The 23,119-nt window shown below is 44.9% G+C and overlaps 1 protein-coding gene across 1 annotated transcript; it reads left to right on the top strand.

Annotated features, from left to right (window-relative positions):
* Positions 1-1,140: 1,140 nt before the first annotated feature.
* SNX1 (sorting nexin 1) lies at positions 1,141-22,418 on the top strand. Its single transcript, XM_083475848.1, has 15 exons — positions 1,141-1,406; positions 4,645-4,747; positions 6,306-6,442; positions 7,614-7,680; positions 10,344-10,387; positions 11,865-12,006; positions 12,681-12,759; positions 14,127-14,202; positions 16,891-17,004; positions 17,273-17,366; positions 18,395-18,600; positions 19,866-20,009; positions 20,337-20,417; positions 21,451-21,522; positions 21,980-22,418. Exons 1-15 carry the CDS (start codon positions 1,287-1,289, stop codon positions 22,028-22,030), a joined length of 1,530 nt encoding a protein of 509 aa, XP_083331974.1. The 5' UTR covers positions 1,141-1,286; the 3' UTR covers positions 22,031-22,418.
* The last annotated feature ends 701 nt before the right edge of the window (positions 22,419-23,119 follow it).

The following is a 23,119-nucleotide window of genomic DNA, read 5'->3' as shown; positions in this document are numbered from 1 at the left end:
CCTCTGCCATGAAGCTCACTGCATGACTGGGCCAGTCAGTCTCTCTGCCTAACCTACCTGGCAATGTTGTTGGGATTAAATGGGACCATGTATGCCACCTTTAACTCTTTGGGTGAGGGATACAGTGTGCATTATCAGGAGTGCCAACTTGAATAAAATACTGTAGGGGCTCAGGTAAGCCCTACCCCGGATAATTAGTCACATGATGCAGTGCACACACTATTTGAATGGGAATGCCTATTAACTGGGTGGGAGTGGCCCCCTCAAATATTTTATTGTAGGGTCCGAAGCCCCTATGGCCCCTACGTGCATTATACAAAGCAGCAAAGCACAGTCAAATCTGTACATTCATAAGTTTGTGTGTAGGGGACGCGGGTGGCACTGTGGTCTAAACCACAGAACCTAGGGCTTGCCGATCAGAAGGTTGGTGGTTCGAATCCCTGCGACGGGGTGAGTTCCTGTTGCTTGGTCCCAGCTCCTGCCAACCTAGCAGTTTGAAAGCACGTCAAAATGCAAGTAGCTGCTCTGGTTTGCCAGAAGCGGCTTAGTCATGCTGGCCACATGACCCAGAAGCTGTCTGCGGACAAACGCTGGCTCCCTCGGCCAATAAAGCGAGATGAGCGCCGTAACCCCAGAGTCGGCCACGACTGGACCTAATGGTCAGGGGTCCCCTTACCTTTTTAAGTTTATGTGTGCATGTGACAAATTCGGGTGGGGCCATCCCGTTAGATCGTAATGCACCGCTTTCTTGGGGGGGGGGATCCCCCCCAACCACCCCACCCTGTCCTGTATTTTGCCAGAACCAGGTGGCAACCCTACATGGCGGAAGAGGCAGGATCTGTTGCCCCTGCGGGTCTCGCCACCCCACATTGCCTCAAGCGAGCCGCGTAGTAGGCCGCCTTGCGCTCCTTGGAAAAGCAAGGCGGAGCCGGCTGCCCAGCACCAGGCATGCGTCTACTCGGGAGTAAGCCCCCCGCTCAATTCCACTGGACGAGAAGCCAAGCGAGGTAGGACCAGGCTTGGGCGAGGAGGATGCCAAGAGGCCACGCCCTGCTCCTCGCTCCCCCGCCCTGATTGGCTGCCCACCTCCGTCCCCCTCTCCTCCCTCTTTCCCAGGGGCGGCTCCGGCTCCGCCCCTTTTTCCTCTCCGAGGCCCCGCCCCCTCATCCTGGCGCCGCCGCGGGCTGCCCTCTCCCCATAAGCCGCCTGTTGCCGCTTCCGGCGGGGCTGTGCGGGAGCCGGAAGTGGCCTCCGCGGGTGGCAGCGGCGGCGGTGGCGGCGGCGACATGGCGTCGGGAGGCTCCCCTGTGGACCGGCTGCCTCCGCCTTTCCCCGCGGCGGAGCCTGCGGGCGTCCCGGAGGCGGGCAGCGACTCGGACGGGGAGGACATTTTCACCGGCAGCTCCGTGAGTGGCTTCCTCGGGGGGGCGCCCCCCTCCCTCCCCCTGCTGGGACCCCCCCCCCTTGTCAGTCGCCCTCCTCCTCCTCCTTCCCCTCAGCGCCGCCTTGAGAAGTTTCTGCGGACTTGGCCAAGGGCGAGGAGGGGCCACGGCGGGTCCGATGCGCCCGTGCACCGTCTCGCCCGAAGCGGAGCCTCGCAGGGTTCGGTGGGGCTTTGCTACCCCGGAAATTGTGTGTGTGTGTGTGTGTGTGTGTGTGTGTGGAGCAGAAAATATTAAAAACAAATTTAAGGAACCGCAGAAAGAGGGAGGGGGAGGGAGTCAAGTTTCGAAATGTTAAAATGACTGTAAACTAATTGAAATGCATAAAACTGAAAATCATAATTATATATATATATATATATATATATATATATATATATATATATATATATATATATATAATGAGAAATTGTGTGTGTAGGATTGCAAACTTAATGGCAGTGCAAGCTTTCGGAAACGGGCTGCAAACTGCCCACTTCTTTAGTTTCTTTAGTTTCCACGAAGTTGTTCAGCAAGGGTGTGCATGCGAGTGGGAAGGTGCGGTTGGTCTGCTTGTGTTGTTTTCGTCGTGCATTTTGTGTTGTGCTTTTGTGTTGTAAGGCGTTCTGTGACCTTCCAGTGAAAGATGGTGTACGAATTCCATAAAGAATCATGCATGTGGTGCTGGAAGGGCTAAATGGCGAATATCTTACCCATTTCCCCTCCCCCTTCCTGTATAGGCACCTGCCTTCTGAGGGTAGCCCATTTATGCAGTCTTCCTGTACTCTGTTATGTACTTGAAGATGTGTTATGATAAACCTGGTGGCATTTAAAGTGCCACAAGGTTCTTTATTGGTTTCCCTGCAATAGAGTGGGCATGGCTTCCTCTCAGAATGCTGCAGATTGATTGATTGTAAGGATATGGTAATGGGAAATCAAATCTTGGGCTTATGTTATGAATCTGTTGCATGGTGGAGGCTTGGAAGCAGTTTAAATCTAGAACATAAAATCATCTTTGCCCCCTCTTTTGGATGGCTGGAGGTCCCACTGGTGTTGACTGTTTGATCAAAGTTCTACGCTTGGGTTGAGTTCAGGTCTAGGTTTCAATTCAACCGCCCTGAGCCTGGGGAGAGCGGGGTATAAATAAATTATTATTATTATTATTATTAATTCCCAGTTTTGTCCATTGCATTAAAGCAGCAGCCTAATATGTTACCTCTCTGTAGCTACTTAATCTATTATCTTTTCTCTGTTTCACAGCCTTTCTTTGCTAATAAGACTTTATAGGAGGCTCTCTAAATCCCATGCTGCATAAGTGCATATATTTTGTATTCTTCCTAAGAGTTGCTGCTACTGCTTGTCTTAAAATGAATTTTGTTTACTTTGAGGCTTGTTTTATGTTACACTTCTGCTGGAATACTAGGTCATACACCTGATTAGTCTTTAAACACTCGTCTGTCACTTTTGCATCCTGAGTCAGTGGTATGTTTTCCACTGAACAGTTATCCTCTCCATTTGTCTGAAAGGACTTGAATTTACTTTATGTTTAATTGCTCAAAAGGAGGATAACTTTAATCTACTGTCCTCAAAAGGAGGATAACTTTAATCTACTGATTCACATTCTTACTGTTGCTGATAATGACAATTTTTACCTGTTCTTATCAACAACATCCTGAAAAGCCTTTCTTACTGCATGCAAAAAACTGCCCATGTTCATTCAACCATCCTTTGACCAGTCCTGGGGATGTTCATCGTGTGATGGAATATAATTGATGTGATGGGAAAAGTTTGGTGCAATTAAGTTTTTAGCAAAATTGTCCTATCCTGATTCCTTTTTTAGAAGATTACTGCTACCAAACTTAAGTTAATGTGAAGGGAACTTGTAAACTGCAAACAGGGCATAGAATTCTGCTTGTGGAGCCCCTTTTTTGCAGTGGATGCCCTATCTTATCTAGATGCAGCTAATTGGCTAAGAGTCATAGTTAGTCAATGTTTACCAGGTCTTATGTTTCCAGAAAGAAATGTTTCTTTCAGGTAACAGTCTGTGGGATAAACTGCAAAACCTAAAAAGTGAATGGTTTTGAGATACCCACATAAAAGGAGATGAACTTGAAATTCAGATTCCTGGTAAGGGGATGAGGAAGAACTCTGTGGCACCAATTGACTGGAAAGAATCAGTAAGCATGATGCCGGAAGTTGCTCAATCTCTGTAGAAATCATGCAAAACTTGCAAAACTTCACCAAAATGACTAGAGCTGTTGGAAAGGCTAGCTTTACTCTGCTCAGTATTGGTAACTTTCTAAGAATTCTCCATGGATAATAGTATATCTACTTCTGATCTAATTCCCCGCCCCCTACAGTACCATATTTCTAGCTCTTACTGATACAGAAATGCAAGTACCAAAGCAGAAGAATGGACTAAGGCTGTATTTTGGGGAACAATACATCCTTATTTAACTGTAGGGCCGCATGTTGCCATGAGCTGTGCCTCTTCATACAGAATAAAAGAGTGCAGAAACTTGCAGCCTCAAACTTCCAATCAAGTTTCTGCAACTTAGAACTTCAGGGAGCGCATAAAACATAAGAACTTCTTCTGAAGCAGTATGGCTCTGGCAGAGCTGCAGGGGGCTGAAGCCTTCCAAGGATTTGTTTGTCGTCAGCAAGCCTTGCTCCTGCAGCTCATTGCTCTGGCAACAAAGAGTCTGACTTCTAGCCTCAACAGCTCTGTCCATGGTGTCTCTTGGGTCTGTGACCCCCTTCATGCTGCTATTTTATTTATTTATTTTGAAATTAGCAACTCAGCCGTGCAAACAGTGTCAGTGCTGTCTCCAGATACCAGAGCATTGTGTCTTCAGAAAGCTGTTGGGAAACAGTGGGCCTTTATAAGCCAGCACTGCAATGACAGAATAGTGTAAAATGCACCAATGTATGCATTATTAATTCCACCCCAAAGAAGCTTTTTTTTACTTTTATTCTTCATAGCTGCTGAGAAGAAACATACTTAATGTACTGAAATGGGAAGGTTTTTTTTTTTTTAAAAAAATAAGGGTTTGAAAAACAATGGGTTTGCAAAATAAGTGTACCATTGGTAAAGTTGGCAGAGTTTTGTGAAACACATGGCATCCATGTGGCTGAAGGCATGCAATGTATTTTTTCAGGCATATACTTCAATAACAGATTTAACTTTGTAACATGTATAATAACTGTTGTCTGTTCTTCTTAGAGCAAGCCAATGTCGCCTAAGAAAGAGTCGCCTGTACCAGTAAGAACTACCTCCACAGAAAATGGTGTTCAGGAGGAACAGGATGATCAGGACCTATTCGCAGGTATGTCTTCTTACCAGGTGTGATGGTGTAAGTTCTTAAGAAAGCATTCACTGCTGTGGATTCTCCAGTTGCACAGGAGAAGAGGTGCTTTGTGTTAAGGTGTTACAAAGTTGCTAGAAACAAACACCTTGACTTTGCAAGCAAGCCTGTCTGCTGATATTCTTCTGCTAAAACCCATGTAGCCGTTACAGCAGTCTTTTGCTGTTAACCCTTTTGCAGAAATGGGGCTTTAGATCTCTCCTATAGAAAATCTCTGGACATGAGCTCAAAAGTTGTGCTGTAGTGGCACTACAGATCAAGAAATCTCCAGTTTTAATTTTGCTTTTACCACAAGCTCAAGGAGGTGATCTCAGCCTCCGTGCCCTCATCTGCAACATGGGGTGGGTGGGAAGTAATAATACAGAGTTATCTTACATGGTTGTAAGACTTACAGCATAGCGCACGTGAACATTTGTATGAACATTTATATGAACGCTAAGTAGATAATATTAGATGGTGATAATATTAGACACGTAAATCTGAGCCAAGGAGGATCATTGGAGATTTAAAACCAGGTAGAGTATTTAACTAGCTGAAAGCTAGTTGGAACAAATGTATGGTATTTCTAATTCTGGTAATTCTACATGTTCAAATTAGGACAGTTTTGTGATAATTGCATGTTCTCCAAGGAGTGCTTATGCCCAGGCTAGTAGCTGCTCTGTGTTTAGGTTAAGGAAGTGAAATTAGCAGGCCCTCAAGTCTTTGTACTAAACTATACTTGAAACATGAAAGCTCCCAAACAGGAAACCCAACCACCTCATCTGTCGTACGTGCGCCTAGATATGTCCCTAGGTCCAGCCCACAATTTACATGTGTTCCTCTTCTTTTTAAGCTGACAACTGGCCATTTGTTTTCAGATAGTTTGGGAACTGATGGGACCTGTTTGCTAACAAGATGAAGTTTATGCAAAATGAAGTTTATTCTTGTTTTGGTATTTTGAAAAGGTCAATAAAATAAGTTCGGAGAAGAAAACAAAGTTTATACATAACCTAAATGACAGCTTTCAGGTGGCTTCTCAGTGCAGTCCTGACCTCTACTGCTGAAGGCTGCATACTTCTGGACGGCCGTTGTTTGGACCTGCAGGAGGGGAAATTGCTGTTGCGCTCAGGTCCTGATTGCAGTCTTCCTTGGGGCACTGTGAAAACAGGATACTGAACTAAATAGACCATTGGCCTGATCCAGGGGGCTATTATCTTCTTATGGTATGCAGTATGACTTAGGCAATTATTTCACTATAAATCCATCCAGAAAGAGCAGGAATTGGTGTTGTGGCCTAGTACAAAGAAGGAGTGCAGCAGCATTATAGTTCCATATTTATATTCCTTGATCAGATTTGATTGCCAAAGATTACGGCGAATCTCTAACTTGTATGCCTGCCACACAGGCTGGAATTGGGGAGGATAATGTCTAGTAGCTCTTCCTGATACATTTCTTCTGGCCTAGAAAAACTCAACATCTTTCCTGATTCCTAAACCATTCCGGTTCTCTGCCCCCAGTTATAAATCTTATCCACTTTCAGATGCCACTGTAGAATTGTCTCTTGATAGCACACAAAACAACCAGAAGAAAGAGATGGCTACTGTGATCAGCCCTGTCCCTTCTTTAGAGAAAACAGCAAATTTGCCTTCTAAGCCACAGTCAAAAACCTATGAGGAGGTAAGTGTTTCTGTGATTGTCTAGTCATATAAAGGTAAAGGTACCCCTGCCTGTACGGGCCAGTCGTATCCAACTCTAGGGTTGTGTGCCTATCTCACTTAAGAGGCCGGGGGCCAGCGCTGTCCGGAGACACTTCCGGGTCACATGGCCAGCGTGACGAAGCTGCTCTGGCGAGCCAGCACCAGCACAGCACACGGAAACGCCGTTTACCTTCCCGCTATAAAGCGGTACCTGTTTATCTACTTGCACTTAAGGGTGCTTTCAAACTGCTAGGTGGGCAGGAGCTGGGACCGAAAGACGGGAGCTCACCCCGCCACAGGGATTCGAACCGCCAACTATGCGATCGGCAAGCCCTAGGCACTGGGGTTTTACCCACAGCACCACCCGCGTCCCTCCAAGATTCACCCTTCCCAGGTGAATATACAATATATAACTGACTATATGGGAAGGGTGAATCTTGGTGACTATTGTGAATAGCCTGCTACATCCCTAAGCTAATTTCATACCCACATCTAACAGGTAATATTTAAAATACAGTGGTACCTCGGGTTAAGAACTTAATTCATTCTGGAGGTCTGTTCTTAACCTGAAACTGTTCTTAACCTGAAGACCACTTTAGCTAATGGGGCCTCCCACTGCTGCCGCGCTGCCGGAGCACGATTTCTGTTCTTATCCTGAAGCAAAGTTCTTAACCCGAGGTAATATTTCTGGGTTAGCGGAGTCTGTAACCTGAAGCGCATGCAACCTGAAGCGTATGTAACCCGAGGTACCACTGTACATATATCCTGCCTTGCAACTTTAAAGTTTACAACATTTACTATTTTGTCAATTATATATAAATATTGGGGGACGACGACCCTATTGAACCTGACAAATAGAAAAAAAACTTACAAAAATGAGTTTTTTAGGAGACAATTTTTTAGGAAACAGTAGGTTCCATAGAAATGCTTTTGGAGCAGATACTTCAGAGCTGTGGTACTATGTTAGAAATTATGTTTTTATGTATTGAACATGAATGAGCTCTACATGCTGGAGCCTTTAATCTACCCCTAACTCTTTTAATATTCACACAATATTTAATATACACACAAATCTGAATATTATGTTGTGCCTGATACACGTCCTGACAGAAGTCCCTGGGTTAACTGACTTGAATGTCCCTCTCTTACAGTTGGAAGAAGAGGAACAGGAAGACAAATTTGAACTTTCAGTGGAAGTGAGTGATCCTGAGAAAATTGGTGAGTCACTATGAAATGGAAATTACTTGACATAATTAAAGGGGAAAGCTGCATGCGTATGTGTTTTGCCTTCCGGACTGAGGAAGGCTAGTAATAAAGTTCTGCTTTCGGTGGTGGAGCTCAGAACGGCACTGATTGAACTGTCAACCCCCATCACTTACTGTTATGGATCAACTTCAATACTTTGCTCTTGCTTCTTGCATAGAACAGCAGTGCAAGATTCTGCAAAAGCTTCTTGTTTCTGAAGTTTTTCCTGTTGCCAAAAATGTGATAGAATAGTACTGTCAAGGGAAAAACTGCATAAATTGCTGTGTTAACTTCCCACTCCCCTTCTGTGCCATTGTGGGTGATAGTCGGCTATTAGCAGCATAAATCACATGGGTTTCTTAACTTGTATATGTTCAAGTGTAATAAGGCTGTACAGTAGATGCCCATTCTGAAGCTGGATGATCTTATATATTGTGTTCTTGACCGGAAGCTTAAGGCAATTGTGTTCTGTTACTGCAGGTGCTGAAGTCATTGCTTCAAGCTTATTTTCCAAGCAACAGATGATCCTTTTAAGTTACACTTTGTGTCTGTTGAGTAATTAACAACCTGAATATTTAGTTTTTAATCTGATTCTATAGAGGCTTTTGACTGATGCACAGCTCTATAGAGGGGTGAAGCAGCAGTACAGCAGTTTGTTCAGCATCATCCCTCTCACTCCTGAATTTCTGTGGTGCTCTTTAAACTGCTCAACATTTTTAAAAGGCTTTGTGCTTTAAAAAGCAACTTGGGCCCTGAATACAAGAGCTTGCCTAAAACAATACCTGCACTTCAGCTACTCTTGTGCCCGAATTCCCAAAAATGCTACTTAAATGAGAGACAGCAGTGTGTTGGGAGCTGGTGTACAGGAACCTTAAAATTCAAATGTACAATGTACAGTGTGCTGGCTTGCACCTTCCTTGCAGCTGTTGGCTGAATGCACACAACCATTCTCTGAGGTCCTGACTTAATACAACCAACTTCCAATTTACTGGCATTCAAAGCATGTGCACCATTTTCACCTAGCAACACCAGGAGTTGACTTCTTGGAGAGGAATATTTCAAGACCAGCTGAGATGCAGCTATTTTGCATAATAGATAATTTGGCACATATATTTTATTGCAGCTGCACAGATCCTGCAGGTTTTATTACTGGAAAGGATTCTGCAAAAAGAATTCTGTATCTATTCATGCTACTTGCTTTTAGACTTTCTATGCTCTGAAAAGCAAGCCGTGTACAGTGAAGGGATTCTTTGGCCAGCATCCTATGTGTGTTCTTTTTTTAAAAAAAAAAAATGCCTTCAGTGCCATAACAGCTACTTAATTGTTCAGCCTGGGGCAGATGTGCAGAGCTCTCCCAGATCCTAGCAGTATAACAAGTCACTAATTATTATGTTAGGCTCATCTTTGTAGGAAGTAGAGACAGTACTTGGCACCACCGAGGAGCCACTATTGTGTAAGCTTCAGCTGTCAGCATCCTGTAGCTTGTATGGTTGGATAGCTGAAGGAGACCTCCTGGATCATCTGAACCACCTCCATACATGGGGGATGACTAGCAAGATGGAAAAATACTCAAGTGGGGCTTATTTATTCAGTGGAATGGGAAATGTTCAGAATGTTTCATCCTTGACCGGTTAACTGTTTTCGTCTTTGCTTGCTTACCAGATCTAACACTCTGTTTTAGTAAACTTTATTTACAGTATTACAAACTACCGTGCTTTTCTAAAACCTTCATTGCAAACTTGTTTCTGGAGTCTTCTATGGTTCACTGCCCCCCCCACACACACGCTCCACAACAAAATCAGCTGATGCACATATTATTCCAGCAGTAGCCTATTGAATTCCAAATGTTTTTGATATAGGAAACATGAGATGCAGCCCAGAATTCTGCATGCCTTTGTTATAACATCACATGGCTCAGCTTGTGATTCACGCTGCTGCCCGGAAACTTCTCGGCCAGAAGTTGCTTAACTATCTCACTTTTAAATTGATTCATTGTTTAGTGCTTATAACTTTTCACTTCCTGCCATTTTTAGCTTCCCATCCCTTTTTCTATACTTGCTAGTTTGGTAAGTTTACGTTCAGCTTCAGGTAAATTGTGTCACCTTGCTAGGCTGAAATATAGTTGCCCAGCCATTGTGGAAGTGTGAGTTGTTGCAGGTAATGTTGAATTCAATATTGGAGGATTGTCTTCCTGATAGTTTTCTAAAAAGCAAAATTCTAGGGTCTCACCCAGTAGAATAGCATAAGCCATTTGGGAGCTAAGCAGGACTTCCAACCCCGCCCCCCAAAAAAACAACCCTGATTCTTAATTTCTCAAGGTCACTTCATGCCTTGAAATGGTGTGGAGTTCAGTATGCTTCAAATGTGCTTTGAGCACATGTAAACACCACGATTGCACTAAGAACCTTGCGTAAGGTACACAGGCTAATCCACAGCAATGTGATAAGATCAAAGCTAGTTTGCAATTCCTGGCATGACCCTCAAACAATCAGCAGAGATTCTTTAGCTATCCTGGGCAACAGCCTCCGTTAATCAGTTTATCAAGAGCCCACTAGGAGGAGGCATCCCCACAGCTTCAGTATGGCAGTTTGCTAGAGACAACTGAATTTTTCCTTCCTTTCTCCTCCTTTCCATAGGAGATGGTATGAATGCCTATGTGGCCTACAAGGTGTCAACACAGGTATGTCTTACACTCTTTCTTGGTAGCACCAAGTCCAATCAATGCAAAGTTTCTTTCTGCTTAAATTGCCTTTCCATTGGTATTGCACTGCAAACCTTGGGTAGTCAATGCACTTTTCAATCGACTGATTACACACCAGGTTTCTTTTCTTAGGGTAGCACAGTCATTTCCCTTCCTACTCTTCCTATATTGTTTGGTGCTGGCCTTACAGGGAAGCAGCAGAGGAGTCAGACTCCTGTGGCTTCCAGAGAGTACATTCTGAAGGAAAATACAAAAAACACAGTAAGATGCATCAAAAAGTTCAGAGGAAAGGCCTTCTCCTCACCCCAACCCCAACCCCCAGACACACACATCAAAGCATGATATAGAAAAACTGAACTTCTTAATAATAATAAAAATATTTTTGCATGATTGGAAACTATTTTAATAGGGGTGTGCAACCTCTTACACAAGTCTCTTCTTCAGCATGACAACATTCCAGTTAATGGCTAAGAAATAGAACTTAAATACCTAGTTACACCAGCAGACTGTTCAACTACAGCTTTGCTTTGCTCAGCTAAGGCCAACTTAAATTTCTGGAGCTGAGAGTTAAAGGACTTTTTTATGCTCACTTGGTTCTGGGTAAATCTCAGTAAGAGGGAAGCTCCTAACAGAAAGCTTTTCTTAATATTTTCCATGAATATCTCGAAGCGTCCGCTCTGGAATCTTTAGTCACATGCACATCTCATGTACTCAGTTGATCAGTTAAAAGACAAGGAGTTGGTGAGTTAAATCTGCTCATCCTTTTGCAGCCCAGCCACAGTGCTGGTGGTTTCTGTTTCCAAGCTGTGTTTCTCCTGTTCCTGCAAATGAGTAAACATATACTGGGCAGGATCCAAAGAGTTTCATGAGAGTCTTTGCTTCTGAACATAACTTCTTCATGCTGCATGGCAAACCATTTTTACAAGTTTTCTGGGGTGGAGGACAGTTTCATATGGTATACTCAAAGGGAAGCAAAGTGGCATAAACCAGGTCACAGCCTTATCTCAGTAGAATTTTTGTATCCTGACCATGCCTGGGAACCTCTGGAGAGCAGCAGCTTCATCTCCACCATTGTCATTTTGTCTGAGTAAAAAATCAAGAAATATATAATTAATAATGTGGACTGTTCATTACCTTTACTATATGTAGTGCCTTTCATATTCTTATGGTACAATCCTAAGTATGTTTTACTCAGAGTTCAGTCCTCTTGTCTTCAAAGCGGTTTACTCCCAGGTAAGCAGTCAAAGGACTGCAGCATGTAAAATTCATGCTTGCCAATGTTGTGTGTTTTTCAGTTCTTTCAGTGGTGGCAGCGCAGCAGTGGCAAAGAATAGTTTATTTTTATAGCTTCAAGAATTCTGCAAGCAAAGCATCTCTATGCACATGCTTGTGTTTGTAAGATATAACTTGATACAGGATGCTCCATGTTAACGTGATGCCATTGTGTCCTCCTCAGACCACTTTGCCAATGTTCAGGAATAAGCAGTTCTCCGTGAAGAGGAGATTCAGCGACTTCCTGGGCTTGTATGAGAAGCTATCAGAGAAGCACGCACAAAATGGATTCATCGTCCCCCCACCTCCTGAGAAGAGTTTGATAGGTGAGGTTGGTCAGTCGCTCTGCCAGCAACATCTCTGCTGACCTCTGCTCTCTGTTTTCAGTGCATCGTTGTAATTGAGGTGCCCTTGATACTGTGATCTTAAGCTTTCCAAGGTTATTAACACTTAAAACAATGGACTTTTAAAAGCATAACACTGTGCAACAAGAAAGCATCATCAGCCCACCTTGTCCTTGTGCGTGTAATTGTTGGCTGCTCTTCGTTTTGTAGAGAGCGATAAACACATAAGGCATACCTGACTTCCTTCCTAATATTGCATCTCTGATACTGGTGAAGTTTCACTGCCTGCTTCAGTTTGCAGTTCTCTACTACACTGCTCCAATACTCCATGTGCATCTCTCAGCCTCTTGTAGCACTTCTGCCTTTGGGCTCTACACAGAATGTTGTGGCTTTCTATAGAGAGCAATGCCCTTCTGGACACACAGTGTTCATGTGACCTGTGCTGTTGTCATAATGCCTTTCTGGCTCTTTGACTTGCTCTGCAAGCACTGTTGGAGCCAGTTGCGCACAGTGCTTGCAGAGTGGAGAGCAGTTTTCTTCACATGGGTGCTCAGGTGCTGCACCGAGGACATGTTTGTCCTATGAAAGCCACAGCGAGAGCAAGCTGAAGGTGCAGCACAGGTACAGCTGACCATATCGCTTCGTTCTTGTTCCAGGAATGACCAAAGTAAAAGTTGGGAAAGAAGATTCTTCCTCCACAGAATTCCTAGAAAAACGACGAGCTGCCTTGGAAAGGTAATCACTCCATGCATGTAACTGTCTGCTGTAGTTGACCGTTGTCAAAGGCCACGGTAAGCTGTTCACTTGGCCTACTCTGCTATGTAAAACTCTTTACCAAGGAAAAACTGCAATATATGGAGTCAGTTCATTGGTCCCTCTAGTATTCTCTGAATGGCAACAGCTCTCCCAATCCCCAAGCAGAGATCGCTCTGAGCCTTCTTAGCCATATGCCTAGGTGGGGTGATGGAAGTTGCCATTCAAAATATCTGGAGGTCACCAGGTTGGGGTAGGAAGCCATAGATCTTTAACCCTTCTCCTTTGTGTTGTCAGAGGAGCAAATATTGAAAGCTTTGGAAGAAGTGCCTGAAATAATTCATAATACAAAACGCAGCCTCCTTTTTGTTCTTGACTTCTGAGAAGAAATCCTCTGACTTCAACCTAATAAAGAAAGTATCTCCTTTGCTTTCAAGCTGATTTTAACAATGCATGCTTTTTCTTAAAATTCCTCAGGGTCATCATCCTGTGAATTTCCATCAGTTATAAAACATTCTCTGTAACCATACCTTTACAAAAAAACAAGCCTCTTCTAGCATGATCCTACTAGCTGAAGTTAAATTCTGATAAAAACAGGGGCTGGCAAAGATAATTAAAATCGAAAGCAGGTTCAGGTATCTCTCATTGGATAGGGAAGTGAGAGAGGAAGCAGGCACCGTTCCAGTTCTTGTTCTGCTTTGTTACACTTTTGCTATCAGTGATGCAGACTGCAAAAGGGTCACCTTCCTTTAAGACATCACATGTTTTGTTCTGTTACCTTTCCTTATCTAGGAGTGTGCCTCTCAAATGAGTTGGAGAGCAAACCTGCTAGCCATCAGTTTTGCAGAGGCTGCACCCCATAGTCTTTCCCTGAATAAGTTACCTCTCTTGATGTTGGGAGTGGAGATGCCTAGAGCTTGGCTTCCGAAATTCAGCTCCAAAATGTCACCCTTGCACATCTTGCCTGATGCCATGCTTTCACCAGCATTGCTGCTCCCCCAGTCTCCTGTCTCCTCCGCCAAGAGCAATCACACAGCTCGACTCCATCACCTGATTCTAAACCCAGAATCCCGCTGCTTGCCGTCTAAAGAGCCGTTTTCAAGCTGAAACAGGCATCTTGCCCATCATGCCAACCTAAACATCCATGTCATTCAAGTCTCCTTCTCCATTAACAGCTGCCACCACACATTCTACACCCTCCTCCCTTGGTTGAGGATCCCGGCAAAATGCAAATTCCACACATTCCAGTTGTCCTGAATGTTGTGATGTCAATGTGCATTCCCCGCCCCTTTTAAAAAAAATAAATGCTAAATGAAGGGAGCCTGGCCTCATCCTTTCTTCTCCCACAGGTATCTTCAAAGAACGGTCAACCATCCAGCCATGCTACAAGACCCAGATGTCAGGGAATTCTTGGAAAAAGATGAGGTTGGTTTGCTGCCGTACCTGAGTGCACAACACTTGTCTGCAAAGTGTTTCTGCACTTGGGGCCCGCTTTATTTATCTAACATAGTTTATTTGGTAAAACTCTTGAGGAATTCGTTTTGTAGATGTTCTCAGTTGGAACGAACTTGTACTCTCGGACACATTAGTGAGCTGCAGAAGAGGTAGAAAGGCACAAACCTCTTGTCACAGCTTCTGTCAAAACAGAGAAACCACTTGTGTGTTCTCCCTCTGGTCAGCTGCTCTTGGGCCACTCAGTCTTGCAGCAATTTAGTAAGCAACATGTGACACCTGATACAGATTGACTAGGACTTAATCCATGCCACTTCAGACTGTTCTTCCTGGAGTGGGGCTAAGGAGTTTCTGATGGCATAGGGATTACTAGATGCGTATAACACTGAGGAGAGGTTGTTGTGTTTTTTTTTAACAGTCTTGTGCTCCAGCCCTAAGCTCTTGAGGTCCCTTCCTTATGCAAGCCTTGTGATTCTTTTTTGTCAGTATTCTTTGGGTGGTATTCAGCAAAGTTTACTTGGAGCAGAGCCATTGAAATGAATGGAGCTAACTTAGTTAACTTTCTCCTTTTGTAGTTGTGTAGGGCTAATATGGGACGCGGGTGGTGCTGTGGGTTAAACCACAGAGCCTAGGGCTTGCTGATCAGAAGGTCGGTGGTTCGAATCCCACGACAGGGTGAGCTCCAGTTGCTTGGTCCCTGCTCCTGCCAACCTAGCAGTTCGGAAGCACATCAAAGTGCAAGTAGATAAATAGGTACCACTCCAGCGGGAAGATAAACAGTGTTTCTGTGCACTGCTCTGGTTCGCCAAAAGCGGCTTGGTCATGCTGGCCACATGCTGTATTCTGGCTCCCTTGGCCAATAAAGCAAGATGAGCGCCGCAACCCCAGAGTTGTCCGTGATTGGACCTAATGGTCAGGGGTCCCTTTACCTTTACTAGGGCTAATATTAGACACTTCAATGCATAGCATGGCCACAGCTTCTTCTCTTTGTTGCTCTCTGTAGTTGTAACCAACTTCTCAGCAAATAGGCCTAGTTTCAACCCTCTGGTTTCGTGCTGAGGCATCACGGCTTGTTTCTGCTTTCCTTGCTCACTGGTTCTGGTGTGAAATTAGGCTTTCCAGTCAATGTGTGGTTTTGTGGTGAATTCTCACCACAAAAGTTGCCTAGTTGTATCATGTTCTCCTTTTTTTAAAAAAAGGAAAGCAGGCAAGTTCTAGTCGCTATTCACAGTTCACAAATCATAAATAAGTACCCGTATGTTCAGCGAACACTTGGAGTGTGTTCTAGGAATGGGTCTGTAACAATATCCCTCCATTGCTTCCAAGTCACGGCCTTGTATTCCTAGCAGCTCCAGAAGCATGATTTAGAATGAGGTCTACTGGTTTTACTTTTTTCCCAAAGGCTTCTGGGCCACTTGGTGTTTACCTATATACCTGAAGGAGCATCACCGCTCCATCATTCAGCCTGGACACTGAGGTCCAGCTCCAAGGGCCTTCTGAAGGTTCCATCAATGCAAGAAGTGAAGTTACAGGGAACCAGGCAGAGGGCCTTTTCAGTAGTGGCACCCACCCTATAGAACGCCCTCCCATCAGATGTCAAACAGATAAACAAATATATCCATAGACATCTGAAGGCAGCCCTGTATTGGGAAGCTTTTCATGTCTGGCGTATTTTGTGTTCTTTTTTACTCTGTTAGAAGCCACCCAGAGTGGCTGGGTCAACCCAGTCAGATGGATGGGGTACAAGTAATTACTATTACTATTATTGTTACTGGGTTGCATGGGTTGTTCACTGAGCAGCCTTATTGGAGGAGGATGCTAATCTTTAGCAGGCGATTGGATCAGATGAGGTCTTGATGCCTTGTACTCTGAGAGGCCTTCTCAGCTGTTGGGCCCAGCTATCATGAAATTGGAAGAGAACAAGATTAGAACCTTATAAGCTTTCAAGAGCTACTCCAGTGTCTAGCACAATATGACATGTTAGCAGCTGCACAATAAACCCCTCTTCCCACCTGGTGGTCCATCCCAGCTGACTAGGACAGGACATAGCATGGAAAGAAAACAGCAAGTGGGTCAGGCAGTCTCTTTCCAAAGCAGGGACCCAGTCCTAGGAGGCAGTTTCTATATGGGAAGAAACACCATTCACAATTGATGGGCCTCGGAGCTCCTTTTCTGTTTTACAAGATGCTTTTCCTAGTGCAGAATACAGGCTGATGCTTCAATTTTCTGAACTGTATGGAACTCGGGGATATTTTCTGCCAAACATTGCTGCCCGCCTCTGTTTGGAATATCTCTGGTACCCATTTATACTTCATGCTTCTTTCATGGCCTCTTAATATAAGACTTCAAGTAGCTCAGTTTGTCAGTGCTGTAGATCGGGGTAGGCAACCTAAGGCCTCGGGGGCCGGATGCGGCCCAATCACCTTCTCAATCCTGCTTGTGGACGGTCCAGGAATCAGCGTGTTTTTACATGAGAGGAGTGTGTCCTCTTATTTAAAATGCATCTCTGGGTTATTTGTGGGGCACAGGAATTCGTTCATCCCCCCCCCCCAATATATATAGTCCAGCCCTCCACAAGGTCTGAGAGACAGTGGACTGGCCCACGGCTGAAAAAGGTTGCTGACCCCTGCTGTAGATGATCAGGCTTTACTCTCCCTACAGTTGCCACGAGCAGTTGGCACTCAGACCCTGAGTGGAGCTGGACTTCTGAAGATGTTCAACAGAGCTACTGATGCCGTCAGCAAAATGACCATCAAGATGAATGAGTCGGACATCGTAAGTTTTTAACAGCTGTATGTTTGACATTAATGTGTTTCTTTGGGGCGTGTTTGTGGAAGTGAATACCTATCACAGGGGTTGCCAACATGGCGGCTTCCAGATGTTGGCAGACCACAACTTGCACCATCTTCGAGTATACCATGCTAACTGGGGCTAATGGGAGTTTAACAGCATCCAGAGGGCATCACACTGGCGTTTCCAGGCCTAGCTGGATATCACATTGACTTCCCTTAAAATGAGACCTTGGTGGTTTTACCTCTTTCAGTGGTTTGAAGAGAAGCTTCAGGAGGTAGAATGTGAGGAGCAGCGCCTGCGGAAGCTACATGCTGTTGTAGAACTGCTAGTTAATCACAGGAAAGGTAACATCACAATTCGCTGTCATGGACTGGTTGGGCACAGGTGGGAGGAACCAGTTGGGGAACCACCAAGCAGAGAGGGCTCAAAGCCCAGGGAGTGGTGGTGGGACAACAACGAATGGTCAGAGGGAAGAAGACTGAGAAGAGGTAACAGGATGTGGTGAGCTTGAGAGTCTGTGGCAGAGAGCAGTCCAGAATCAGAGGCAGAAGCTGGAGCAGGGAGGAGGGAGGCCAGGAGGCAGAGATGAGTCAGGCTCAAGAAGAGTCACAGGTGTCTCCCCCTCCTGCTGCAACAAGCTTCCCCCCATCTCCTAGAACCAGAAGAGGCAGGAAAGGGGCAGAGGAGAGGTTGGATTCACACAGGCACGGTCTCCGATTGCTTGGGGAAAACCCTGGAGAGGAGGGCACCTAGGCAGCCGTGAAGAGGTGGGGGCTTTCAGTCTCTGCAACTGATCCATAGGGCAAGATCTACCAGGGATGAGCTGCTGTGCTCATGAGGCCTGGTGCTCCGCCAATTTTTTGCAGATTATACTTTTGCTAATAAAGAGTTAACTCCAGCTTGCACGGTGTGATTATTGTGGGCTCGCTCCTGGCACCTGCTTTGTAAAGCTGAAAAACTATGCAAGACTTCTATAGATCTCTGTGCAGCATCTTGAGCATGCTGCAAATCGGGGCTGGGCAACCTTTTTCAACCCAAACGTTCACATTCCCTTCTGGGCAACCTTTTAGGGGCTGCATGGCAGTGATGGGTAATAGCTACTGAAGGCAAAGAGCTTCCAGGGGCATGGGAGGCTGCCACGTGGCAAATAGCAACATGCAATTATTGGCATAACATGTGGCAAACTGTAATGCAGGTCCTTACTTTCTGTAGCATCTTCAGTCTCCAGCTGCTGCATATCCCAAAATACCAAATGGTGAGGTGCAAGCCAGTGAATTGTGTAACCAATTGCTGCCTCTCCAACGGTGATCTTTGGCTGGCTTAGTTTCTCACGTTTCCTGCTGCGCTTAATGCTTTCTGTTCCACCCACCAGAACTGTCGCTGAATACGGGTCAGTTTGCCAAGAGTTTAGCCATGCTGGGGAGTTCAGAGGACAACACCGCCATGTCCCGGGCGCTCTCCCAGCTGGCTGAGGTGGAAGAGAAGATTGAACAGCTGCACCAAGAACAGGCCAACAGTGACTTCTTCCTCCTGGCTGAGCTCCTGAGTGACTACATTCGCCTTCTTTCTGTTGTGAGGGTGAGAATGACTTGACAAGAAGCTTAAATGTGTTGATGTGTAATGCCTATGTTCCCAGTCATGGGCTTGAGAGCCCCAGGCCTGCTGCATTCAGAATGCTTCCAGGCCCAGCCCCACTATCTTGAGATATAAACAATAAGTCTGTGCTCTGAATAAACCCAGGTGTGTCACTGTACACAAGTTAGAACCAGGCAGAGGGCCTTCTCGGTAGCGGCGCCCGCCCTGTGGAATGCCCTCCCATCAGATGTCAAAGAAATAAACAACTATCTGACTTTTAGAAGACATTTGAAGGCAGACCTGTTTAGGGGAGTTTTTAATGTTTGATTCTATTTTTAATATTATGTTGGCAGCCACCCAAAGATGGGTGGGGTATAAATAATAAATTATTGTTACTGTTAATTAATTAAATAGCTGCCTTTGCAATACTACTGTTCTTGACTGGGCTGTTCAGCTAGCTAATATTAGACAAGGGCATTTTAAATTGTCTCTAGCCATTCCCATGATCCCTTCATTCAGATTCCAGAATAGCAGTGAGTCTGTGGGTAATCAAAACAACAACTCTCTGCTATTCTGGCATTGATGGCTGTGGAACACCCATCATCCTGCTGTTCCACTGTCCACAACATGTGTTGGAGGTGGAGGGGGGGTGCCAATTTTTAATTTTATTTTTCAAATTTATAATACAAAAGCACCAAATTAAAACTAATTTAATACATTTTTTTTTCAAAAACCGGCTTCCCATTCTCTCAGGTATTTCCATTATTTCCCCTGTTAAATGCTACTTATTTTCCAGATTTATCTCTAATTAACAGCCTTTTTTAGCGAATTTCTCAACCATCAGCTGTCCCATTACCGACTCCTGCATATAGATAAAACAAAATTATATCAAATAACAAGTGAGGTTATAGTAATTTAAATCTTTCATTCGTCTTTCTAAGTTTCACGTAACTGCATTTTCTTATCCCTGGAAGTTACTGTCCTCTGCCTGCTTGCACAGTCATTCCCACAGAAACTCTTCTTTTCCATCTTAATTTATATGGAAACTCAATTCTTTCCTTTTCAACGTGTTTTCGTTTGAGTTACCAGCCTCCCAAGGCCATTTCTTACATTCCACTGAAGATGCAGCATTTACAGCCGGCCATTGTCTCGGAAGAGTACCATACGTTGGAGGGTCTTTTGATGCTCTGATTTAACTCGTTGTTGTGTGTGGTGTTGCCTGATGGAGGAGAAACTCGTTCTGAAGGTGTGCCCTTCCCTTCCAACAGGGTGCCTTTGACCAGCGGATGAAGACCTGGCAACGCTGGCAGGATGCCCAGATCATGCTGCAGAAGAAACGAGAAACGGAGGCTCGGCTGCTGTGGGCCAACAAACCCGACAAGCTTCAGCAAGCCAAAGAGGAGATCTCAGAGGTGAGAGGGACACCCAAAGCTGACAGGTCTCCTCTCTCCATCCCTGTTGGTGTGTATCTCCCTATCCTAATAAGCCCCGAGGAACTTAGAAGGGTTATATGAACCAAATCTTCATCTGTAAGCAAGGAGATATGGCGTAGTTCTTTCAGAGATGAGCCCCTCCAGTTAGTGGGGAAACCTGATGATTTTAACAAAAGCCTTATCTTTATATATCTGCTTACATGGCTGTTATAGGGTGTTAAAACGTGTAGTGCCAAGTTGTGTGTAATGAAGATGTACACACACACTTCTGCATCCTGACAATCTGTCCTTTTCACATTTCTGCAGTGGGAATCTCGTGTGACGCAATATGAGCGAGACTTTGAACGAATATCTACAGTTCTCCGGAAGGAGGTGTTGCGGTTTGAGGTATAGAACTTGCATTAAGCGCATTGAAACCCCTTTAACTTGACAGTTTAACACGGCGCTGGCAGACCGGGGGACCTGGTTTCCTACCACTCTGAACTGAGATATTGCTGGGTGGGGGAAGTTGAGAGGTCTCATAACTAGGTTTGACTTGGATGCTGCTTTCACTGCCCTTAATTTGATAAACTTTGCCCTAAAGCAGATACGCAGTAGTTGGTAGTCTCTGTGTCAAGGAAAGCTAAAGATTTGGATATGACTGAATGCTTTAACATGGAGGTTTCAGCTTCCATTGCAAAGCAGCTCCAAGAAATGCTGGTCAGTCTTCCTGTGATAGCTTGTGAGACTGGGCTGCAGGTATTTAGGTGGCTTCAGAATCTAGTGTGAAACAGACCTTGTTGACTTGATTTTGCTGGGCAAAACTGCAACAGGAGTGGGCAGCAGCTAGGTGTGAATCTATTGTTGGATCTTTTGGTGATTCTGCAGTAGATAAGCCAAGGTTTCTGGTGTGAGTTTAGCAGGAGCAACAGCAAAAAGCCTTTTTTTCTAGATTGGGCTGCTTTAAAAGAACAGCACTGCTTTGGGGAGAAGCTGGTGTAGATGCTGCTGTGTAAGTCCTGAGCTTCAGTACTAGTACCAAAAACCAGTTCCTCTGCAGACACCCTACTAGTTCTGAGTACATATCTGCCTCCTTAACTAATTGTTATTGTGCACTTGCCTTTGGTGCAAGGTTTCGGCTAGAAATCAGGTAGATCTGCAAACCGTATGCCTGCCGGTTCCTGCTGCTCAAAACAGTTATCACTGTTCCGTTACAGTAAGATAATTTCTGTGGCATCTTGGGGGTTGATTGGTTTTGTGGCATCAATAGGCAAACCTTGTTTCTGTTTGTTTAATTGGGCATGCAGCTGTCTACAAAGCAGGATGCCTTAGTATCAAGCCAAATCCTAGTGCCTGATGTCTCATAAGAGACTTGCTACAACCTCCTGTTGGGATGGTTAAGTCTTCATTATTATTATTCTTTTACATCCTTTGTCTACAGAAAGAGAAAACAAAAGATTTCAAAACTCATGTGACCAAATACCTGGAGACGCTGTTACATTCGCAGCAACAGGTGAGGGAGCAATCAGCCATGTACATCTTCCCTTGACTTTCATCATTTGCTGGCTATTTATCCCAGGAGACACCTTGCAGTGCAACGCAACCCAGTGAAATGCTCACCTGTCTCGTTAGAGTTGCCCTGCTTTTGCTCCTATCCAGTGCATAATGCCAGTGGGGTCCCATATGAGAACGAAACCTAGTGGACCACAAAGTATAGCTGCCCTGTGACCCTTCAATAGAGACTCTGTCCTGTGTATTACACAAGGCAGAGCACAGCTGTATGTCCTTGCCTAAAGAAAGATGTCCCAGCAGCTTGCAGGGCCATGTTGATTACTCACTTAAAAAAATTAAGGAAGGAAACAAAGCCCTTCAGTGGGTGGTAAAAGGGGGTGGCGTTACTAGATACTTTTAGATGAGCAGTTCTGTTTTCCTTTGCTGACATTTCCTCCTCTTTCTTGTGTCCTGTGCAGTTTGTGAAGTACTGGGATGCATTCCTACCGGAGGCAAAGGCCATCTCCTAACCAGGCCAAGCAAACTCATGCAACCTGGACTGATTCTGCCTTTACTACATTATACCTCTTGGCCTTTCAGATGGATCCTGCAGAGCTGATAGACTCCACAAGCAAAGCAGCAGTTTCCCCAGCTAGTAACTCTTCTTCTAACTGTATATTTTTTCATTTAGGTTCATATATATATATACACACACACAAACACACACACACATATATATATATTTTCCTATTGAAGAGACTAGTCCCCTGCTTAACAAGCCAAGACCCGCTGTAGGGAGCGGAGAATGGGCAGGGGTTATTGTGTATTTTTTGGACTTTGGTATTGGGCCCAGGAATGCTTCCTGTGACTCCTGTGGTGCCATGACGACTATGTAATAAAACTTAAAATCAGGGCTAACCTGTTTCTTATTTCTGCATTGTGGTAGCTCCTGGCAAGGAGGTGCAATGGAACAAATGTTACCATCGACTGAATAGCTGTGTTCTGGGGAAAGCAATCATCTGCCAGAATCTGCCTGTCACTTGGTGCCACAAGCAAACCACTGGCATTCTGCAGCAGGAGCTGGCAGGAGCCTTCAAATGGCTCGTGCTTTGTTGATGGTGTGTGTGAATTGTGAATATTCAGCCTTACGTACTTTTCAGTCTACCTACACTTTCCCCTTTTCTCTGTATCCACCAGCCTCATTTTATCCCAGGTTGCAAACTCTCCAAACCTTGCATGCACTTCTAGCGCAAGAGCAGCTTCTGCCTGAGCAGCTTGTTTTGAGAGGCTCACTGTTTGAATCAATCCTGGTGCTTTGGGGAAGAGCCATAGCTCAGTGACAAAACAGATGCCTTGCGTGCAGACGGTCCCCTGGTTCCATCCCCAGTAACATCTCCGGGGAAGGCTGGGAATGTCCTCTTTGGAGATTTGCTGCCAGTCAGTGTAGACATTACTGAGTTAGATTAACCCTATGGTCTTGACACTGTTTGAGTGCAGCTTCCTAGATTCCCTTGATTTGCAGGTGGGGAAGAGAAGATTGCTGGCCAGTCTTTCATCATCCTTGGAAAAACCTGATTTAAATACTAGCAGCCAAACATTGCCTGGTGCTTGCTAATGCT

Source organism: Podarcis liolepis (genome assembly GCF_965112155.1).
Source record: "Podarcis liolepis genome assembly, chromosome: 14".
Lineage (NCBI taxonomy): Eukaryota > Metazoa > Chordata > Lepidosauria > Squamata > Lacertidae > Podarcis > Podarcis liolepis.
Note: the sequence above shows the minus strand (reverse complement) of the source record. Positions and strands in the feature narration are given on the sequence as shown.